Consider the following 24,048-nt stretch of genomic DNA (forward strand, 5'->3'; position numbering starts at 1 on the left):
CATTTGATTGACTGTAAATGCAGTAAAAATGTAATATAGCATCAAAGCTGTTGTTTAAAATATTTCTAAGCACCAATTCAAAACAAAAAAGATTAGAAAATCAATTCCAAAAGAGTGGTAATTTACATGTAAATCACAATGACAAGACACAAGAGTCTATGATTGCAAAAAGTAAAGAAGTTTTGTACTTTACATATAAATAATTGTTGAGACATCAGATCTTGGCATTAAGACAAACATAGAAACACAGAGACAGTGTGTTTTTCACAACAGTGCATGGACACTTGCTTCACATAAATGGAGTAACGACTTGTACCAAACAGATTTGTGCATCCGTTGTGTGTTTTTTTTTTTGTTTGTTTTTTTTCTCTCCAGTCCTACACTGTCTGTGTAGCTGAAACAACTTAAAGCTCATAACCGGATACAGCAGGAAAATGCTGCCTAACTACTGGTCTGACTGCATTCCACTAAAAACATAAACACTCGTCTATTTTAACCATACTACTTCAAGTGCGCATTTTTGTTTGTAACATCCTGTAATTCAAGTTTGTACATGACTGAACACATGTGCTAAGTCTAAATGCACTTACAGACATACTTACTGTCTGTGGGCCTGCATGACTGTACTGTAGTTAAAAACGTATTTCAGGGTCATGCATTAATCCAGAAATATTTAATACATACTAAGTGTGTTTATTACCACTTCCAACCACAATAGAAAGGGGCTGATTAGATCACAAAACAGAAAACAGATATTAAAATCTGATTTAAATTGTCTAAAAATGTTTCTGGCTCTGGAATAAGTATCTGGAATCAGTGCTGCAGTAACAGAAGGTCTTAGGAGATGCTCAGAGCTTCTCCAGAGTTGGAATTTTGTGCATCGTGAGGCCTTCTGGGGGGAGGCTAGGTGGAGGGCTGTTGTCTGGTGACATTACCCTGGTTTTGAAGGAGCCCTGCAGGTTCATGTTGATACAGAGGACTCCAGACAGCAGCTGCTTCTTGTAGTGGTCGAGACGTCCGAACACATCCTGGACTGGAGAACCGCTTCCGTTCACCCAGGCGGGAAACAGGTTGGTAGAGCTGAAGTGGGATGGGAGGGCCTGGTAGTGGTGCAGCTCCAGCTGGCACAACAACCTGGTGTTTATTAAGAGCATTTACCAGCATACAGAGGCGTGAATAAGGAGTGAGCTGCAACAGTTTCACTTGCTGTTATTCACGCAGGTATAATAGATATCTTATACCAACAATGCATTTAATATCAATGTGTAAATGTGAAAGTGGTTGTGATGAACCTCCTGAGAATGATCAACTCAATCTAGTTTTTCTGCTTTGCTCAGCATTATATCAATAACTTAAATTTGTTCTGTTTTTTAAACTCTTAAAGTGTCGTATTTAGCCGCAGGCAGCTGTTTTCAGCAACAAGCTCTAAAAAGCCACTGCACGTGACCTGCTCAGAACTAAATGCACAGCTAGAAACTCAATAAACAATAGAGTGAAGACATATTTCTATCTGGAGATGGTAGGAATCAAAGCTAAAGGAGAGCAAATATATTTTAATGGTATACTTTAATTTGTGACCAGACAAACCCCTCTGACAGGATTAGAATGTTGCTGTGTAACTGCTGAACATGTACATAAGCAACAATTTGGAAACAAGTTTAATTGATCGTCCTACAAGAAGATTTCCATCATAACTTGTTTCTTTTGCTCCCTACTTGTTAAAATAATCAATAATTGCAGGTTTAACCAGGTTGAAATCCAGCCATGTTAATGTAGATAGCAGCTTGAACCAATAATGGATGTATAATCATGACATTGTAACTACAGTCTGTAAATATGTGGCATAAATCGGCAAATGAAACTTAAAGTTGAATGTATGTGTAATTGCGTCGTTAACTACCTGGCAGATACATTCCGGGAAATACTTTTGGAGGTCTGGCGAAGAACGTGCTGTAGGACTTTCATTATCTGCTCTCGAATCCACCCCACATCTTCCTGCACATCTGGCAGCCACTCCAGAAGTCTACACACGGGACACGCTATTGTCAGTCAACTGACAGTAGGTTTTTCTAGCGATTGTAAGATAGTGGCAGTGCAGCAGCTTCTGCCACAACCAATAAAACACAGTTCAAATGTAATTAGTTCCAACAATCAATAAAACCATCTAGAAATCAATTTAAGCTACTGCATTTACAAAGCTCAAACAGACACACAGTGCAGATCAAACATTGAGGGAATGGGAGCAGGTGTAATTAAGTCCTACAGCACCTGAGAGTCAAGGACATGGCAGACTCCAGAGGGAGAGTGTAGGGGAGCATCATGGCTGAGGCCATCCTGACAGGAAGCGTGTTGCCTAGCGACTGCGCCAGGCTCCTCCTCTCCATGCAGGCCTCGACCAGAGCTGCAGAGGGAGGCAGAGACACACAATTACCCTCATTATGCAAAAACTAGTAATGCACTAAATAGAAGATGTGTGTTACAGCATATCAAATGGATTATTTAGTTCGGTTCACTTCAGAACATAATGTTTTCTGTCTGCGGATCATCTCCTTGTCCCACTTAAATGCACAAATGCAGTATTCTTCACCAGTGAAGGTTTGAAAAGGAAAAGTACTGTTGAGCAGGAACTGGGTTAAAAACACTCTCTACAACAGGGGCAATGGCACAGTTTCAGGGCAACTACTTTCAAATGTTATGCTTCAAATTACTGATCGTTCTGAATCTATTTATCGTACTTCCCCAGCAGCCACTGTCTCTGGTCTCCTTTTAGGAGCAAGGAATTACACTGTTTGGATTATTCTGGCTAATATACAAAATTAAATGTAAAATGGAAATGAATGCATTAGCTTTTAACTGCAAAAATTAAGATATAGAAAAAAAACCTAACAAATGTGACACTATTTATGTAAAAGGCTTCAGTTCTGATGATTCAGCCTGACATTGTTTTAGTCTGTCAAACCAACACATTAAACCTGTAATTACTTAGCAGGATAAAAAAACCTAATTTGCTTTGTCACTACACCCCACATAAAGAGTAAACAGCTGGGAACACAGTGGCAATGCTGGAGATGGCGTAGGCACAAAAATGCCAATCAGTCACTTATTTGTTTGGTTATGTAAGAAAAGATGTCCGTCTGGGGACAAAGAAGCTCAGACTGTGGGGGAGATTCTACGCTACAGGATTCCCAGGAAGCTCATGATTGTGTATCTGGAATCAATACGAGATAGTATGATCCAGAAGGACACTTATCTGTTTAAAACTGACACTAGCTTGTAAAAAGGTAATTTCAAGGCACTGACTGAATGCAACTCCTTAAGCTCAGGACATCGGCTGGACGCTTTGAAAATTCTGGGGGAAATGAACTGTAGAAGCAATGAAAGACAACTAAGTTATCTAATTTAGGTCATTTGTAAGTCTGAATAAAATACTGTTTAAGGTAAATAAATAGAAACTGGTGTCTGCCGACAATGCTGGTTGAGTACTAGATGTAACTTATGGTACAGATGCTTCATATGAAGCTACATCTAATCCTTCTTTTATCATTTCTCTGTGTAAGTCCTACAGTCATGTTACCTTTGTGCAGTTTGGGTGGGAGGCATTCGATGATGTGCTCCTCTGTTGAAGAAGTGGTGTAAAACACCACCGATTTTGCTTCCGCGTGTGACTTGTCTTCCTCTTCACTTTTATTATCATCCTCCTCTTCATCATAATCCTCGCTTTCTTCTTCGTTAGCGAGCAGGGGTCTGTCTTTGTAGGGTCCGTTGACATTAAACAATCCTGAAAACAGAATAAAACTGTATTTAGATAGATACCGACTGCATATCATTGCTCAATTTATTAAATATAATGAGTTTTGAACAATCAACATACTTTTAAATGTTAAACCACGTTGACTGTGTGCTTAAACATTCCCTAAAAACAACAAGTATGTAACTACAGGAAGTAACACAAGCCTAATCACAAGAACAAGCAGTCTATTGATCTGGTGACATGGTTAAAGGAAGCATAAGTTCTGATAGCATATCAGGATGATACCGAATGTATGTACTAATATTTCCTGCCTCAAGGACAAAAGATCAATTAGGGTTGTTGGTATCAACTATTGGAAAAAGCTTTGAGATAAATCAATGACTCTTACCATTCCTCTTTAAAAAGTGTAGAGCATCTTTATATCCCTGTTTACACATGGCCTTCATAACCTGAATAAAAGAAGGATAAACAGATATTTATCTTTCATGAGGCAAGGAAGTCCACTGAGTTCACGCCAGTTTATCTGAGCAAATCAATGTATCTGTAGCGCTGTGCGGTTTTGTCTGTGTCTGTGTTTGGAAGGCAGTAATCAAATGACCTACCGCTGGATCTGGAGGGAAAAGTGCCCTGGAGACTCTGTAGAGGTTGGTGAGGGTGAACTGGATGCTTGTGTTGGTGAAACGCAACTCATGGATGTTGGTTGAAGTGTCTCGGGGGCAGATGTCGCTCTCTCCGGAGAACGGGGACACAGTGATAGTGTTCTTCAGCTCATACTGAGGCAAGTTGTCTGAGATTCCTCCGTCAACATATCGCTGAATGATAAAAGACAGACATTAGTGTCACAACAGAAAGAAATAGAGCACAGAAAATTCACTGTGAATCAGAGCAATGGAAAAATATTTCACCATACAGCAGTTACTAAACAGGACATGATAATAGTGGCATCGTATCCTGTGTGTGGACAAATGTTTGTTTGGAAGCGTACAGTGTGTATTTCAGATAAGACCAGAGTGACATCAGCTTTTTGAACTTGAGCCACTGTGGGGGACAGAAGGGACACAACAACCTTAAAGTCTGTGCCAACACAGTCACATCTGGCTCTGTCACTCTCTAATTGTGGTCACAAGCCTTGCACACACACAAGCACATGTAAGCTCCTAAAACTCATCACAAAGGCCACAGAGGGAGGACGAGACCGCCGGTATTGCTCAACGATATTTCCCAGAAAACCTTTGAGCTAGAAACATGTCCTGCAGCAAAAATACAGGCTCTATTTTCCCCCCCGTTAGTGTGAGCTCTCTGAAAAACACTAACTCCAGAGGAATTTTATAATCATTGTTTGCACACACGTGCTATTCAGAACAAACACATTCTTGGGGAAGGGAGGCCTCCGGTGGGCACAGTTACAGGAGAAAAACGTGCCAAAAGTAGGAACTACAAAACACAATGTGAGGAAACGCTGAATATAATTCAATCAAAGCAGCAAGTTGGGCTGACACCTCTCCAACAGCAACACCCTGTGTGTAGAGTTCATCGTTTGAACTCCATGCAAATCGATAAGTGTTTGTTTTACTAGCTGGAAAAAATAGGACACTGCCAGCAGGAGAAAAATGCACACTTAGTGAAAAACAGTGAATCTTCTCACCACTCCTTGCAGTGTAGGAGGAATGAGGCCACAGTACACTGGGATGTAGGCACTGCAGATGCATGCCTGAGGAACAAAAGAGATGACATAAGAAAGAGAGCTTGACAAATTAGGTGGATAAGAAATGCTGTTGTTGCACAAATTGTTGACTCACTTAAACAAAACTGAACAAAAACACACAAATATGATCATTAGGACAGAACAGTGACTAATCGTTGCAGTTCAATGATTCTGACGTTATACAAATATTGTGATAACATTATTCGGTATATTACAGCTGTATCATTATTTTACTGGTTTTAAAAAATGCATTACAATTAAATATAATATCAGTAAAATCAATTAGTGGTATATGTTTTTAGAATGTATTTGATCTAAGGAGGATTATTTCAAGAAATTGATTTATTGTGTACAACATATTAGAAAAGTATAATAAAATAATAAAACACAAAAGTCTGTCACAGCTTTCCAGAGTCTAAGGTTCTGGCCTGGTTCTGTATCAGTTATATAACAAAGAAAATCTGCATTTTGCTTGATAGTTGACTCAAGTTGTTATTAGATTGTTCTAAATTGTTGCAGGGGATTTTTTTTTTTGCCGACTGACAAACTGACTAATGCCTTAAGTTCTAAAATGTAATGTGCACTTTTCAAGATGTTGTGCATATTTAGAATCTGCAGGCACCCCTGGGCATCCCCAAAACAATGTCACCCTGTCAGTACTGAGGTATTAAATCAAATCTGTCCTGATATTTCATCATAATCAACCAACTCCATGGCATTGTATTGAGAAAACATAGTCTCGGATGCAGCGCGTACCTGCACCAGCTCCTCCTTGTTGTTAAATTGGGACACTAGGACATTTTCTCCATCTGTAACTCGGGTGAGAGAGATTCCCAGCCGCCCGCTGGCCTGATGGTGGCAATCATTTGGCAGATTGCGCCGCAGCATGTGACGCACAATCTTCACCAGGTTAAAGGAAGGATGCATGGGTCCAAGGAATCGCTTCCTCGCCTCTTTGGCAACCTGAATAATACTTGCACCAGTCTCTCCTGTAATAAAAAAGAAAAAAGAAAATGAAAAGTGTGGGAACTGTTGAGAAGTTTAGAATCAGGTGGACAACAGGGAATGATCAGGGATGGAAGGAAATCAATGTCCTTGTTACTAGAAATAACTATATTCAGAATGAAGTCTAAGTTTGTGCAATGCTGCTCTGTGTACATTAGAATCAAGAATTGAAGCAATGATATTTTTGATATCTCTCTATTTGGAGGACAGTGATCAATTCAATAAGTTGCTATGTTGTCAGAGTAGTTTCTAACAAGAAAAAATATCAATTTGTGGTGCATCACTGAGCTCAGCTGGTGTAGCATGTTCACTTAATGAATGGACCTCACTTCCATATTTATTCTTATACTCCAAAACATTTAATACAAGCAATGTGAGTCTCAAACTAGAGGCTCTTTTTGAGTGTAAAAGCACATTAAATACCCTAAAGGTACTTACCAAGACATACTTCAGAGACCAGAGTGGTGGCGGTGAGAGCTCCGGCTGATGCTCCGTATATGTGCCGGGCGTGTTTGACCAGAAAAGGCGCCTGATCCAGCAGACAGCTCGCCACTCCGACATGGTAGATACCGAGGAAGCCGCAACCTGCGAAAGAGATGTTCCACGGAGCGTCTAGGGGAAACATACCGGCGGTTCGGTCCACTGGTCCTGGGGTCGCAGGCAAATAATTTTTTTTACCACTTTCACGCTGGGATACTGACAACAAAAAAACTAGTACCCTGCCTTTAGTGTGGAACACCGTTCATATTTACAAATGCGTCCTCTTCACATGCTTTCTGACCCTCACTGGACTTTGCTTGCTAATTGTTTTTAGCCCCTCGCTATCAGCAGAAGTCACTTTCTTTTTTTAAAAAGTAGCAAGTTGAGCGAAAAAATACAAACAAAATACCCTCATGCCGAAAGTAAGCCCCGTTAGTGCAGTGTAATTAAAAAAACAGTCCTGCGCTTGTTAATATAGAGACGTGGGGAGTTGTTATTATTTTGCCTGTTTTGCTGGCGTATGCTGGAAGGAGCCGGCTTGTCCAATCAGAGTCGAGGTTGCCGAAAAAAATAGACCAATCGCAATCGTAAGCGGTGATGAAGTGACCAATCACAGTCGTCACCGCTGCAACACCCGAGAAGTCAGATAGCGGTCACTCACATTTCTGACAGCTGTCAAATGTTTGTCCCCAGGCGGAGTTACGAGTTTTGTTTTGTCCTTTCTAAATTTATCTGCCTGTTTATGTTCATATTTTTGACAGGAAAATGTCCTGATAGAACAAACTCGGCTGTATTGGGACTTTCTTACACAATATGTGTTATCTTTAGGAAGAATGTGAATTGATTCCCTGCTATGCAATACTGGTAAGATTAAGCTGCTGTTGACAGATCGATCAAAGCAGATCTGCAATGGTGCGTACTAGTAGTTGTACTGAACTTTTTAAAAAATTGTCGTTGTGACCATTCAATAAAAAAGGGCAACACTTTCAATGTTTATCAAGAAAACAGTGATTGAGAACGTATTCGCATTACTCTGCATTAGGATAACAGCAGGATTTTACTATTGTAGTTGGTTGAGGTGGAGCTTGTTTTGAACAGTTTTGTAACCAAGTGCTACTTGTTTTCATCATGGCTCAATCTGCTGAGTATTTTCCCATCTAACTGACTCAGTGTTTCTAAAAAAAAAAGAAGAAAAAAGTAAGCAATTCCATCACAAAAACTCACTGATTGATTATTCAAATAATTGTTTAGGCTGTACTCATACAGAATTTAGTGTAGGTTAATGTATCACACATTGTATTTTTCAGGTCCTTAATATGTTCTGCCTGCAAAAATCCTAACTTGTGGTGTAACTAACGCTGTCAAATAAATGCAGTGAAGTAAAAATATGATTTTTTTTTTCAGAAAGGTAGTGGAGTGGACACAAAAGGTGGCATGAAAAGAAAAGACGCAAGTAAAGTACAAGTACCTCAGATTTGTGCTCCGGACAGTACTTGAGTAAATTGCCATTGTTTTAAAAACTTTGTTCAGCAAGAAAAAATAGAATATGTTCCTATATTAAGGATTGACAAATCTGGCTCTTACAAAACAGCCAACTGCAGCACTGTTATAGTACTGAAATCCCACATCTCTACATTCTGCAATAACACTGAAATGTTTTTTTGTAACATTTCCTTGAATAATGTATTCACAGAATTACACTGCAAATAGTCACTTTATTGGGAACCGATTCAGATTCTGTTTAGGACATCATAGTTCTCTCGAGGGCATTGTGAAACCACCGTCAGTTAGTTCATTTTCTTAAAAAGTAAACCCCTGCCTCATCAAGTATGTACTAACTGTCAAAGCTTGTACCAACTGTTCCAGAATGATTCAGATCTCCAGGAGCCCCGTGTGGATTCATGTCAACTAAAGGTACTCAGAGAAGTGAAATGTGCCCAACCTAGAGATGACAGCTTCACCAAGAGGTTTTCTGAGGAATATTTTGTTATTGTACCCAAAATAGTTGACGGTTGACCTTTGGCAGAGTGTATCTGAATCGATAAGATTCTTTTCTACATGAGTGAATGGCTTCCACAACAGAGATGAACTTTTCACATCATTTCTTGAACAATATGTAACGCCGTTTTACTGATGGGTCAATCGCCCATGCATATAAGAGAAAAACAAGACAAGTAACCCTTTAAAGACAACTGATCACAATAAATAGATCAATAAAAATTCACAAGAGTATACTTTAGAAAGTAAGTCTTTGGGAGAGAGATGCATTTAAATTTTTTTGTTTGTTTTTTGGAGATAAATTGCTAATTTAATTTTGAACACTTTTTAACCCCCTGAACCCTAAAACTTGCTGGCGGGCTAGAAAGGAATGCTGTTTTTTATTTTTTTAAATAGCAAAATTACTTTATTTATCAGATTCAGAAACTTTAAAAACAGAACCTATCATCAGATCATTAACTTCCAAATGGTTTGTGGATGTATCATGTGGGACATGCAGTTAAGGCCAACAGTAATGTCACAAAAATTCAGGGACTTTTCGGGTGAACTCCAGGGAGGAGACAGAGAGGAGACAACAGTACAGACTGAGAGGAAAATAAGCTTCATCAATAAAATAAATGCATTGTGGTTCAAAAGCAGTGTACAGAGGAGCAAGCTGCCAGCAAGTTGTTCTAAAATACATTCAACATGATAAAATAGTAGTGTGACAAACAACTAGTTTGAAGAAGTTGTAAAGATATAAACAGGCTGAGCCAACAGCAATAGATGATCTATAGCAAGTTGAGCCCCAGATTGTTCCCCAATATTGGTAACATTTGTGGGCACTTGGAAAAATGGTGTACATCCAACAGTTTCATATCTTATTTTTTCTGTAAAACAAATAATCGCAGAAGTTCCACTTTTCTGTCTCTCTTTTCTTTTTTTTTATTTACACCATTATAACTTTGCTATGCTACACAAAAGACATTTTTTGAGTTCTCTCTACTTTTACCAAGGTTGTGCTGTTTCCATAGAGATGTGGGACTTTATATAGCTGTAAAAACATAAATAAATACAAATAAATAGCCCTCAGTGAGTAAAAATGTGACAGAGCATAAGAAGATGCCCAGAAGCTTCTTGGGGTTCAGAAGATTGAAAATATTTTTTATCATCATATTCACATGTCTTCTTGTCATCATCAAAACAAAAGCCAGTTTTGTGTTGGATAAATAATTTGTTCTAAAATTAAACTTTTAATAAATAGAACAACACTTTAGCAAAAAGAAAAAACAAAACACTCAACATTTTGAAAAAAAATTGACCTCAAGTAAGCTCGTTACGGTGTGAGTCATTTGCAGATGTTGTTTGTGGAGGGCAGCACATTGGGAAGCATCACAACAGGGCAGTAAAGCCGACTAAACAGCGCCACCCGCTGTCCGAGCAGGGACTCACCTCCCCCGGACACGTTGACACACTGTCCCGCCCTCGGTTGAAACTTTGGCGGCGATGACATCGATGCGCTTGTTGTTATACACAAGAACACCCGCAGAGGCGGGGCTAGTAACGCTAATCCGATACTGGCGATTTGACCCCTCCCGCTTTCTGCCGGTAGAGGCTGTAAAAAAAAACGAACGATAAACGGTGACGTTGCGCCTTCACTTTAAAAACGTTCGGACTCAAGGAAGTAGTGTAACAGAGAGGTAAACAATGCAACCCGGACACTATTGTTTCTCGTTATTTAGTAAAAAGAAACACAATAAGCAAGTAGGCAAAACGTAACGGAGCATAAAAGTCTACAGAGATGCTAGGAGAAATGTAACTTTTTAGCTAGCATTGATGTATTTATTGAATATGGCAATATTATACCGTAGCTGTCACTAGCTAATAACGTTAGCTACTGTAACGGGTTCGTCTAATTTATTTAGAAGACGTGATAAATACTGGTCGCTGCTTTTCATGGCTGTCGTTTAGCTTCATGTGGCTGTTATGACAATAAACGTAGTCAGTCATGTCACAGGGGACGTTACAGACATGTAGTAAGAAAACTTGGACTTGCAGGCGATTCAGCTAGTTAGTTAGCTGTCCAATGTGTCTTCAATGGAGAAAAGCAGCGAAAAAGATGCAGCTCCTGATGAAGAAAGTGAAGACCAGGCAGATGGCTGGGTAATGAAGCCAAACAGATCGGAGGATGGGGAGGTGGAGGTTACCCCTGCGTCCAAATGTGCAGGTCCAGACATGTCCACGGACGTTTTGGCTCGTAGACTTTGGGAAACACTTGTCACCGAGGATGAGGAGAAATCAGAGAGGGAGACTGGACCTACAATATCAAGCGGTGTGATGTCTGAGGTCCAGGCAGAAGTTATTGAACCAGAGAGAGATGCTCCCTCTGTGTCACCCTCCAGCCTCGTGGACACCTGTGATCCCTCCATATCAAGCCTCTCCTCCTCCAGCTGTCATCCCTCCATCTTCTCTTCATCATCCTCATCTTCCTCTGCTTCTGTCTTGACTCTCACCCCACCCCTGCCTCCTACTGTGGAGCTCTCAGCTGTGTTAACTGATACAAGATTGACCCTGGATGTGTACCAGGGAGGAGCAGCTGCTTTACCGCTGATATGGAGGTCCGTCCCAGATCAGCTGAGGGGTCTCCAGTACCTGAGACTGGGCTCGGAGGATAAACCAGGGCTGGATGGTGCTCTGGATGTCCTACCTCATCTGAAAAGGCTGCGCTCACTGGCTATTAGAGGTGCTTTTTTCATTCATTTTATGGATATAATATACCTGTTAACTTAGATGTTTTAATGGCCTGATTCACATTTTTAGTTGTTAGCCAAAGAAAAACTTCTACATGCAAGAGTACATAAAGTATAATCTGGATGTCATTTTGTCTTCTCCCTTGCTTCTAACTGCACATTTCTTTCTAATTAAAGGACACTGTTTTTATGACTCACAAGGTGAACCTCTGCCTGGCCTCCTCACTACTTTGCCCACATCTGTTTCCTCGCTCTCTCAGCTGGTGCACCTGGATCTCTCCTTCAACCAGCTTTCCTGTCTGCCGTCTTGCCTGCTTTGCTTGCCTGTTCTGTCCTCATTACTCCTCTGTCATAACCACCTCTCAGCTTTGCCTTCCGATATAAGCCGGCTATCCTCCCTCACCTACCTCTCCCTCCTGGGCAACGAGTTGCCGTCTCTTCCCCCGAGTCTGGGTCATCTGAAAGCACTACAGACGCTGGATGTGTCACATAACCTCCTCCAGCTACTACCTGATGAAATTGGGTCTCTGGAGGAGCTCGTTAAGCTGGAATTGTCCCACAACAAGCTGAGGCAGCTACCAGAGAGCATTGGTAAGGGAGTGAAAACACCACCAGAGAAATCAACTGGAATTCTCATTTTGTTCGTTAAATGTGTAATTACACTGACATAAAAAAAGGAGTAATCCTGTCTTCTTTGTTGCTCAGGCTCTCTCCTTTCCCTCAGGGAACTTGTCATCTCCAGCAATGACCTCCGCGTGATCCCACGTTGTCTGAACAAACTGCCTCTGCTCAAAATAGATGTCCGTGACAATCCTTTGGGACGACCCCCAACACCTCCTCCTCTGCCTCCTACACCTGGTGAGCAGAGAAAAAAGAACTTCACACTGATTTAAATTTTTATTACTGTGGTTGATAGATGCAGTATTTACAGTGGTGGGAAAAAAAAAGTCTTCAGACATCCTTTAAATTTTTTACACGATCTCAAATATTACCATGAAATATTTGTGGAAAAATAATTTTTTATTTTTTTGTTCATTGTTTACAAGAAAAACTAAAACACTAAAGTCTTGACAGTTTCAATATGTCAGTTCTCAACATCGTTGATATCAAAGTCAACAGATAACAGAGAACATGTTTAAAACTGAACAAAAAAATAGACAGACCATCACATCATCAAATTCATATTTAGTTGTCCTGCCATTAGCACACAGTCGAGCTCTGATCCTGGCTGTTATGTTCTCCACAAGTCTTTCACACTGTTGAAGGGTAATCTTGTCCCATTCTTCTTGAATTACTGCTTTTAATTCTTCTAAATTCTTTGATTTAGGCTTTGAAACAGGCCTTTTGATAATCCACCACAGATTTTCAGTGGGGCTCATTTCCAGGGATGAGTTGCCCTCTCAAAGACCTGTATACTGTGCTCCTGCAGCCAAGTTCTACAGGCCCTGGATGTGTGGCAAGGGGCATTATCTCGTTGAAACATCCAGTTTTGACCTCGATGGAACAGTGCACGTGCAGGACGGAGCATGTGGGTTTCAAGAATGGCACAATACTTGTCAGAGTTCAATGTGCCGTCACAGACAGTGAGATGACGTACACCAGCAGCTCTTATGCATCCCCAAACCATGATACTGCCTCCACCATGCTGGACAGTAGGTACGGTACATGCTGGAGAAAATGTTTCGCCTGGCCTACTGTGTACCCTCACATGAGCAGAAGAAAGATAAAGCTGGGAACTGGACTCAACTGACCTCAGAATATTCTTCCAGTTCCTGGCTGTCCAGTTCTTGTGTGCTTGGGCCCAGTGATGCTGGGCTAATGTCTGCCTTTCATTGAACAGGGGCTTCTTGACAGCCATGTAGGACCTTAAGCCATGATCTAAAAGTCGACCACAAACTGTGCAGCCGGAAAACTGGACACCAGTTTAGTTTGACCACTGCTGCTGAAGCTCCTGTGATGTCATTCAGCAGTTTTCCCTGCACATGCGAATCAGCATGTGGTCATTTCTTGCTGAAGAAACCCTTGGACGCCCAGATCTTGGTTTGTCTTCCAAGCTGTTGGTTCGTCTGTATTTCTGCAGAGTGTATCCAACTGCTGAAGGACTGCATCTGCACTTCCTGGCTATCTGGTGGCAGGTGTACCCTTCCTGGCTGAGAATATGTATCTTCAGGCATGTTTCCTGAATTAGGTTCCTTGTTTTAGCCGTTTTTGTCTCTGAAGAACGTTCAAAAGTGCTGGCTTTATATAGACACAAAGCACAGCAACCAAAATTGTCTTTTAATAAAAAGCACAACCTTCATCAGTGGATCACTGGTACCAAAATGACCCAATACTCAAAATTTCTTACGTACTTTTATGGAACCAATCAATTTTAAGTTTTTAATGGCTTTTTTTTTAAAGGATTTGTTTAGTATTTTGGCTGTGACTGTACCAAAAGAAATTACACTTGAAAACCCAACAGTGACTCTTATTGCAATATTTCACAAATGCATGGGGTGCCGAAAACTTTTTTTCCATCATTGTACATTTGCAGTCAGTATATTCATTCCATTTCATCGTCTTCTCACCAGATCGTGCAGAAACAAAACTTCCAGAGCTGCACCTCGGATTTAATCAGCACAGGTACAGTGTCACTCTCGCATGTTAATATTTTCTCATTATGTGAAGTAATATTGTCAGCCCAGACCTGCCTGGCGGTGTTAAAAGTGTCATGCTTCTTTTGCTCCATAGTTTCTGTGTTTCGTCTGCTGGGTGTCATGTGTTTCTCCCAGGGGGGGCTGAGCTGCTGTTCCCCCCAGGGTGCCTGGTGACAACTACAAGACTGGAGTGGGCTGAGAGAAGGCCTCAGAGAAAGTGGGTATGGCTGGAGGAGCATGACATACTATTGAGTCGTCCACTGGAACTTCGTCCTCATGGAATTACATTTTTAAAGGTATACAGAGAGTTAAAAACTGACCACATCTGTCAATAGAGTACATCAATCAAAGCAATCCCCAAGTATACTATGTAGCATTGAGTAAACATACAATATGTAGAAGCAGAAGACTCACTGATTTTTTAAAAATCTGCTGTAGCACTTATGGATATAATATGCTATTTCTGATCATTTTAATATTGACCCTGGGGCACAGATATATAGCTTTCATATTTCATGTCCTTTTATTTTTATTTGTCCCCTGAAATGCTATGGTTATTTAGTTAATTTGTATGAGCTTCACCATCAAACCATCAGATACCTCTGAGATATTCTTTTGTACATACATATATGTACAATAATCATTATTTTTGGTCTTTCAGCTGTTCTTTTTCACACTTACACAAGACAAATGTATTTCAACTTTGAAATCCTTACAGCCTGTGGAGGTGTGTGTGCCATATCATCGAACAAAAAGAAGGGACGTGGTGGTGCGGACGTTTGACGGACAGTTGTGGAGCACTCTGCCCACTGACCTACGAAGAGGGAGCGAGAGCCATAGCAGTCACCCTGGGGGACGTCCAGCCAGGGTAAAACCTCACACCTTGCACTGCAAAACAATAGTAATACAAATTGTAATGTTATTGTTGAAAAAAATGACTTCTTGTTATATCTGTAGCTGGCCTGCTGCTCAGTGAGTCACTTCTCCTGGTTTATGGTGGTGTCCCGTCCAGTAAAGAACAGTTGCTGTGTTACACCAGCTGGGGCCCTGCTGGTATCCAGTGCTGACCCTGGAGTCAAGCTCCACTTCCCCCCAGACTCCACTGTGCAGACTCGTACAGTAACTTTACAGGTAAAATTAGCGAACAGCAGTACTATATTTCAGTTTGTTTGCAAGATAATCTGCAAGGTGTTGGTCTCTCCTCATCTGTAGGTGCTGCAGGTGTCTGTGTCAGAGGTGCAGTCACTGTGTGGTGATCCTCAGGCGAGAGTCAGCCCCCTCCTTTGTCTCTCCCAAACTCCCAGCATTAATTTTTTGCAGCCAGTCAAAGTTCAGGTCCCTCTGCCATCTGGAGTCACAGGTACAATACACCATCCGGACTCTTACATGTGTATGATAACAGAATAGATTAACATGTATTAACATGCTGAGTGCTTCTACAGGCCATACAGTTGATATGTCCTGCTTGCATCTGCTCCATGGAGACCCCTCTGCCCAAACGTGGACTGACATCACATCACAGGTGTCTCTCTATGTGACCCATTTGTATGCCATTTTCTACATCTCACATTTCTCCTGGTAAGTTTCTGTAATTACATGAAGTATGTGTGATACACATTTTACACTGTGTTATTATACCTTTGCATTGTCTGCACCATCACAGGTACTGGCTGTGGTACACCACACGGCGCTGTGTTAGTGGGGTTGTCAGGAAGGTCTATCAAAGGCTAAAACAGTTTAAAGTTCAGTTCCTCGTCCTTCAGCGGAAGAATGATCCTTCACAAGTTCTACTTCAGTGCTTACCTGCTAACAAGGTTTGTAGTACTCCATTCTGTGTTGTTACTGTTTAGTTTAATAGCACTACTGACCCCACAAACAGCCATCCTGTCGTAGCCTCTGTGTGTGATGTCTTTGTAAAAATGTATGCCCAGATGCTAAGCAGCGATTGTGATGTTCCTTCACAGATAGAGGGCAGAGTGCAGTCCTTGTCAGAGCAGTACGACGGACCCCAGCCGTCAGACCTGTGTGACCTGCTGGAGGGAGAGCAGTTCTTCGCTGGCTTTGAGAGGGGCTTAGATATCAGCACAGGTCTGAAGTCCTCTTTGTAGTTCTATCTTAAATAAACATTTTTTCCCTTGCTCCCTTTCCCTCCAAGGTCTTATGATGTGCTGTTGTGTAATCATTTCCCTGACACAGCTATTTGCAAGAAGTCTAAAGCTGACATTGTCCTCTTTTCTCCAGACAGACCAGACTGTGTGGAAGGAAGACTGTGTTTTGTGTTTTATTCCAGCCTGAAGAATCTTAAGGAAGTGTACGTCTGTCCAGCTCAGGGTCAGAAGGGACCAGTGAGGGGACAAGTAAGACAAACATATTTCACAGCCACAATAATACTAATGTACTGTGCTCCATTTTCTGTTTGGACATGTATAGTTAACATTGTGCAATGTACATTTCCACAGTCCATAGTGACACACAAGGTCCAAGGACTACATGACCTACTGTATATTTCAGAAAACAATAAGTAATAGATTAACTTTCTAAATACAGTGCAGCAAATTCTACACAGTGTAGCCAAAACTTCAGACCTTTCATCTGATATTTTCTATATAATACAGAAAATATTTGACTTACCTTTCGACATGAAGTAGCAGCTATGTATGCTGATGATGTTTTCTTCATGATGAGCACACCAGAGTCATTTACACTGTACAGAAGATTAATTGGGATAAAAGCGGAGCCATCCCTCTCTACATACATATCTTTCAATCCGTTTGTTTTTTAAAACAAATGGGATTAAGTATTTTAGCATTGATTTTTTTTTTTCTCCAGCTATAAACATGTTTAATAATAATGGCCCCTGATGACTGCACTTAATGAATAATCATATGCACCATACCTTTGTTTCTATGGGGAAGAGTGGAAACACGAAAAATGCTGCTAACATGTATTATCTCCTCCGTGTTTCTACAAATTCCCTGGACTGGGCTCAAAGACATTAAATCTGTTTTTGTTTGTTTTCTGTGGAGCAATAAGAATCCAAGAATCACATATAAGAAAGCACCCAAGGTTTCACTGGCCTCTTTCAGTATTATCTGTCTTTTATGCCAGGTAAACATTGTGTTGATCCGGTATATCCAAATCTGAGACATGTCACTTAAAATATGTCTCTTCAAAACTCTTTGGTTCCACCCTGAATTACCTTCAGTAGATGATTATGAGGTAATTCAATCTTCTGTTGCAGTCCACACCTTTATTGCATGTTGTACCCCTCTTTACCCACATTTCTCTCTCTCTCTCTCTCTCTCTTGACTGTCACTATCTAATTAGAAAGCCCAAAATAAATCTCCCCGCAGATTCTTGTTTTTCACATATGCACAGACTGCATGATATGTTGTGAGGAAGATGTGCAATAAAGGTGCTTCTGCTGCCTCGCATGATGAATGAGATAACACCTTTAAAAGAGGTGCAATAACCGGAGGAGTGGCGTTCTCTATATATGCTTTATTGCTCATGATCGGTCCTAATCAAATCACATTGGAACACAATATTAATACATCCAGCGGTCTGGAAATTGACTATCGGCTCCCCTAAATCTGTTAGATACAGAATTTTTCTGTGCAAAATTGTATGCAGGTCACATCTCACCCCTGTTAGATGATCTAAAATGGACGATAACAATCAGAATTCATGCTGGTTTCACTGTGGGAATAGAAAAATGTTGTTTCAGTCTTCCTGTCTGCCCTGTGGTGTTCTTGCTTGGTCATCAGATAGAAGGAAGTACAGGTGCAACTAGAATCATTCTTCTAAACTGCACAGAACATGAGCCACCCTGGGTTTCTAAAGACTCATGAAGAGCAACATCACTCTGTCTCAGGGGGAGATATACTTGTACCAGTGGAGTGTGTGTCGAAGGAAGATTACTGCCTAATGAATGTAACTGCTTGTCACAAATGAACCACAAACTTAAAAACTAAACATTATATGTGCTTTATGTAGTTTCTCTAAATCTATTGTCCCTTCTTTGAATGTGTTTCATGGTTTAGCTTTTATGCACGTTGTTTTAATAAAAATTAGAAACATCCAGTGGGAAGAAAAGAAACTATTCGGTAGTATTTTTGTTTGTGATATATTGTGTGGCTACGTCTATCACTGTTGTCACTTAATATTCCCTGCAAAAAATAAAAGAGTGCACCAGCTCCCCATAGCTGCTAGGGTCAGTGCCAGGGATAGGATGCCATTGTTATTTTGTCCCATGAATCATGCTGTAAGTATTGTTTGGACAACTCACTGAAAATGTGCTTTGCCCCTCTGTTGCAGGTGTCTTTTTACAGAGGGGAGATTCCCAGTGAACTGCCAGAGGAAGTTGCCAGAAAGAGGAAAGGACTTGACAACCAGTGGCTTGCAACATTACCACTAAGACTTCCTGTCAGTTCAAGTGACAGATAACATTTTTTTTTAAATTCCTAATTTCAAGACAGCATAAAATCTTTTGCAGTTGTGGATTGTATTTGAAATAATAATAACATGTGCATTTTATCCTTAAATATTTTAAGTTAAAAAAAAAAAAAAGTCCTCTCCATTGACACGATGATTTCATTGCTGACAAAGTTCATATAAGCATTACATCTGTGAATACTTCTTCTTTGTGCTCTGCTCCTTGTGCTTCAGTGTGCAAGTCACCAGCTGAAAGGAACAGTGTGTATGTTTTTCTTGTAGGCACTCAACTCAGAGAACAGTTTCGTCATGGAGGAGCTCCAATATCCTCCTCTGAACCTGGGCGACCCTGAGAGCGGCTACCTGACAGAAGCCAACCTGCTGTCCATCTCTCTTCAGATAGGACAGGACTGGCGTGTTATTGGCATCAATCTTGGCTTGAGCTACCAAGAGTTGGACCGCATCCAATACAAGAACAGGTAGGAATAAAAAGCAGAGTTTAGTCAAAATTACTAAGCAGAACAAACCTCTTTGAGGGAATAGATTTTGGCATACAATATAGGCTGGCTTTTTTGTGGCTCAGAATAACGCTAGTAGAAAACACGAAAGTCTGTTTTACCTCATTTGACAGAAATATGTGCATTTTTCTGTTCTATCTGATTATTTGATGAGCAAAAAATGTCTATAACTAATGCACCAATGTCTATGCAAGAGTAAATGAATCCCTAATTAACAAAGCTGGCTTTAAAAAAAAAAATCCTATTTATTTAGTGTCTCTGTGGGCACCAAAACATTCTCTATGGAGGAGAAATCCTGCAATAACACAGTGTGAATAATAAAAGCAATGATGACAGAATTCCACTTTGCTGCTTCAGCTTCAGGGCTCTGACTCACTGACACACTGTCATGGCCTATGGGGACACTTAAACAGAGCCATGTGTTGTTGTGCTGTTCTTGCTATGATGGGTCAGAGTGTTGTGAAAACGGTCTGCCCAACAATACTGGTAATTCACTGGCTGCAAATGATATTTTCTTATTTGGTAACAAGTTATCTAAATTTACATTTGTTCTGAGGCAAAGATAGACAGATAGACTTTTGTTGAACCAGAAACGTTTAATTTCTTTTGATAATCATTTGTATCTTGACTGTAACTTACAATAACGTTGGCATTTTAACAGTGTATAAGTTCAGCAGGACTCTATAAAGGATCTATTTGCAGTTGCAATTCAGAGAGGAGGTCTGTAATAGTTAATATACAGTTAAAACCACAAGTTTACATACACTGTGTAAAAAGACATAACCTTTTTTTGTCACTGTCTGACATTAAATCAGACTAAACTTTTCCTGTTTTAGGTCAGTCAGGATTGCCAGAATTATTTGTATTTGCTAAATGCCAGAATAATGAGAGAGAGAATTTTTTACTACTTTTGTCAAAACCAGAAGTTTACATACATTAAGATTACTATGCCTTCAAACTTTTTGGGAAAGCCCAGATGATGATGATGTCATGGCTTTGGAAGCTTTTGATAGGTTAATTGACATTTAAGTTAACTGGAGGCACACCTCAAACACACAGCTTCCTTTTGTGACAAAAAAAATCAAAAGAAAACAGCCACAATATCAGGAAGAGAATTGTGGGCCTCCACAAGTCTGGTTCATCCTTGGGTCCAGATGCCTAAAGGTTCCACATTCATCTGTTTAAACCATTATATGCAAATAAACACCATGGGAATGTCCAGCCATCATACCGCTGAGGAAGGAGACGGGTTCTGTGTCCCAGAGATGAAGTGTTTTGATGTTAAATGTGCATATCAACCCCAGAACAAAAACAAAAGACCTTGTAAGATGCTGCTGAAGCTGGTCAGAGTGTCATTATCCACAGTGAAACGAGTCCTGTACCGACATGGGCTGAAAGGATTCTCAGAGAGGAAGAAGACATTACTCCAAAAGCAGCATAAAAAAGACAGATTACAGTTTGCAAATGCCCACAGGGACAAAGACCTTAAGTGTTGGAGACAAGTACTGTGGTCTGATGAAACTGAAATTGAACTGTTAGGCCATAATGACGGCCTACAAACCTGACTGAGTTCCACCAGTTCTGTCAGCAGGAATGGGCCAAAATTCCAGCAAACTGTTGTGAGAAGCTTGTGGAAGGAAACCCATAACATTTGATCCAACGCTTACAGTTTAAAGGCAATGCTACCAAATACTATGTATGTAAACTTCTGACTTTGAAGAAAGTAATAAAAAAATCTCGTTCTCATTCTGGCATTTAGCAAATGGAAATAATGTTGATAATCATAACTGAGCTAAAACAGGAAAAGTTTAGTCTGATTTAATGTAAGACAGTGAGGAAAAACAAGGTTATATGTCTTTTTATACAGTGTATGTAAACTTCTGGTTTCGACTATATGTAGATAAAGAAATAACCCCAATCACCTTCACCAGATTTTTTTTTAATTTAGATTTTTGTCAGTGAAAGCAGTTCAACATTTAAAACGGCAACAGAGATTTAGATAAAATGTAAATTTTCTGTTAAACAATCTCTGCATGAGTCAGTGATGTAATCAGTGCATGCATACGTGTTCAAAGCCTCTACGGAAACAAGATGGAGTGAGATGGCATGTAATTGGAGGAAATCCCGCAGTGGGACAGAAATGGTGGAGAATTTTGATTGTTTTAATCTGCACTGTCAGCCATCACTAAGCCATCTGGGACACTGCAGGAGATTACATGCAGGCTGATGCTCATCTGGCCCTCCCCCTTCTCCTCATGCTCAGAAAACCTCTCATGCTGCATCCTGGAGGTGGCAGAAACATGCATCATGTAAAACCATATAAAAACGGTTTTGATGCAGGATTAAATAAATGCTTTTTTTCTCCAGTATTTTTACGTCTCTGCTACAGTGTAGAATGTGCATATCTGGTTATTTGGAGAAACTAAGGCTGTGCTAATTGATAACATGTGGAATCAAAACACACATTATCAATAATTACCTTTCCACCCACTGGCAGGTCACTGCAGCTTGAGGCATGTCATGTACTTTTTTTTTGTATATGTTTGCTTTGCCTACCAGGGACAACCTTGGCGCCTTGGTGCTGGACATGCTGTTTCACTGGGCCTGGACACAGGGGGATGCAGGACCCGGGGCAGTGTCAAGGCTGGCGGCCGCTATGATAGAGAGCGGCAGAAGAGACCTGGCAGAGGAGATCGAGGACATTGTGAACATAGGAAGGCGAAAGTACTTGGAGTCACTGAGGAGAGTAGGCCTGGAAGCAGAGAGCTCCTCCCTCGGTGAAACCCAGCAGTAGATGAGCCCACGCTGGGTCCAGATGGCGGACTTACACTTGAGTAACCTGTTTGTTTACAGTGAGGCCCCATCATCTCACCCTGCTGTCTAAACAACTGTCCTGGTGCACAGAAAGTCTGTCTCTGTCACAGTCATGATAGTCAGCTACCAGCTGGCAGCACCTTTCACAAGACTTACAGAGGAACAGGTGAAATGGATGAACTGCATAATGGCCTGTGGCTTGGTTTTTTACCACTTTTAAAAATTGTGTCAGTATACAAGGCAAGCTATGGAAGTCCATTTCTGCCAAGAAAAGAAAAACACATACTAGTAATGATACAGGGCTATGTAATCATTTTAACATTGCATGCAATCATTTTGACTCAATCTGACAATTTTGTCTTTGAATTAGGGCTAAACAATGAACTGCAATATTATCAAAATAGCAATTTGGCCGAGTGCAATGTCCAAATCACAGCAGCGGCAATTTTTAGATAAAGGTAAAATGTGTCACAGCATATTATTATAAACAAAGCATTATGGTGCTACAAACATGTTTAAATCATATTCTCCAGATGTAAGGGAACATGCTTGTTCGGTGCAGATTGCAGCAAAAATGACATCATCATTTCTATGTTTGGTTCAGTGGAAATGAATTTTGAAAACATTACCAATCCCACTAAAATCATCACTCATATTGTATTTGCAATATCTGTCCTATTTATCACAATGTGATTGTTTTTATCCCTGCTTTGCATGTTATATTTTACAGAGCACTACTTTTGCTCTGATTTCGCCTCAGTATTTCAAAAGTTACATTATTGAAACATAGCACTTTACAAGTTTGACCAAGTATCATGATTTTAACTTTGTGTCTCAAAATCTTTGTTTCAGTATCTCATTATTGTGACATCTTTAATTTTATCACATCTAAGGACCAGTTCATGCTTTCTGCGTCTGTGGCCACAAGCTGATGTGCACACCGTTCTGTTCAACCTACATAGGCCAGTGATGGGCGATTGCATTGCTGCTTATATCAAACAGAGAAAATCACACAGGGTGTCTGTGGATGTTTTCAAAAGACAGGTTTGACTTTGCACTATTCATAGGATATGACAGCAACTGACAGATTGGACTGTAGCACCATGTCAGTGATTCTTGAGAATCTAGAACTTCCTGCTGTGTTTGGGTGCTGTCAATGGAAAGCATACACAAATCAAAGCTCCTCCCAAGTCTGACAGCAACTACCTCAGTTACAACTCCTTTAATAATGAATTATAAAGGTGTGAATGACAGAGAATCTTCTCATACTCCTCTTCTCACAACAAGTGTTTATTTTCCAGGTGTTTGCAGTTTGGACAGTCTGCCTGGTCACAGATTTTGGGTTGCATGCTGACTTGGGTGGATGACAGAATTTACGACATGCGTACCCTTGTGCACGCATGGAAGCGGAAAGCTTTACAGCTTTCTTTTTTTTTCTTCCCTTGGCAGAAATGGGCCTCCATAACTTTCACAGGTACCTGTTCAGGCAGAGCAAACACTGGCAGCTGTGGGACTGTTCACAGGTCTGAGAGATGCTCTGAAAGGGCCTTTTTTTTTTTTTTTTAACAGCTGATTAAATTTCTTCCCTTGAGTGCCTTTAGTCACTGAGTAATCAGCTGCAGCAACATCTCAGTAGCACATCAGGATATTTAATTTTTGTAATGTACATGTTTATATCTGTTTAACAAGTAAAACTGATATAAATTCTGTAGGTGTTGTTTTTTGTAGCATTCTGCAGGGAATCTGGTGGTGACTCGCATTTATTGCTGCACGCCCAACCTTCATCCCTGATATTTCAACTCTTACCATATTGTTTTTTTCCCTAGCAGAAATGGGCCTCCATAACTTTCACAGGTACCTGTTCAGGCAGAGCAAACACTGGCAGCTGTGGGACTGGTCACAGGTCTGAGTGATGCCTTTTTTTTTTTTTTTTTTACAGCTCATTAAATTTCTTCCCTGAGTGCCTTTGGTCACTGAG

The 24,048-nt window shown here is 40.5% G+C and overlaps 2 protein-coding genes across 3 annotated transcripts; one reads left to right on the forward strand and one right to left on the reverse strand.

The window, feature by feature from the left end:
- Positions 1-368: 368 nt before the first annotated feature.
- Positions 369-7,385, reverse strand: pnpla2 (patatin-like phospholipase domain containing 2). Of its 2 annotated transcripts, none has more exons than XM_008306347.1 (9): positions 6,900-7,385; positions 6,213-6,445; positions 5,397-5,462; positions 4,354-4,563; positions 4,140-4,200; positions 3,575-3,778; positions 2,269-2,401; positions 1,901-2,023; positions 369-1,134 (listed from the first exon to the last, which is right to left on the reverse strand). In XM_008306347.1, the coding sequence occupies exons 1-9, from the start codon at positions 7,084-7,086 to the stop codon at positions 849-851; spliced, it is 1,503 nt and encodes a 500-aa protein (XP_008304569.1). In that variant the 5' UTR covers positions 7,087-7,385; the 3' UTR covers positions 369-848. The 2 variants fall into 2 exon arrangements, with proteins under 2 accessions (XP_008304569.1, XP_008304570.1); XM_008306348.1 differs by having other exon boundaries at positions 965-1,121.
- A 3,401-nt stretch (positions 7,386-10,786) lies between these two features.
- Positions 10,787-23,777, forward strand: pidd1 (p53-induced death domain protein 1). Its single transcript, XM_008306349.1, has 15 exons — positions 10,787-11,661; positions 11,846-12,259; positions 12,374-12,526; positions 14,239-14,290; positions 14,399-14,600; positions 15,023-15,172; positions 15,262-15,435; positions 15,517-15,664; positions 15,747-15,882; positions 15,968-16,118; positions 16,269-16,392; positions 16,546-16,661; positions 18,622-18,729; positions 19,021-19,217; positions 21,816-23,777. Exons 1-15 carry the CDS (start codon positions 11,016-11,018, stop codon positions 22,048-22,050), a joined length of 3,006 nt encoding a protein of 1,001 aa, XP_008304571.1. The 5' UTR covers positions 10,787-11,015; the 3' UTR covers positions 22,051-23,777.
- The last annotated feature ends 271 nt before the right edge of the window (positions 23,778-24,048 follow it).

Source organism: Stegastes partitus, unplaced genomic scaffold (genome assembly GCF_000690725.1).
Source record: "Stegastes partitus isolate 25-593 unplaced genomic scaffold, Stegastes_partitus-1.0.2 Scaffold3644, whole genome shotgun sequence".
Lineage (NCBI taxonomy): Eukaryota > Metazoa > Chordata > Actinopteri > Pomacentridae > Stegastes > Stegastes partitus.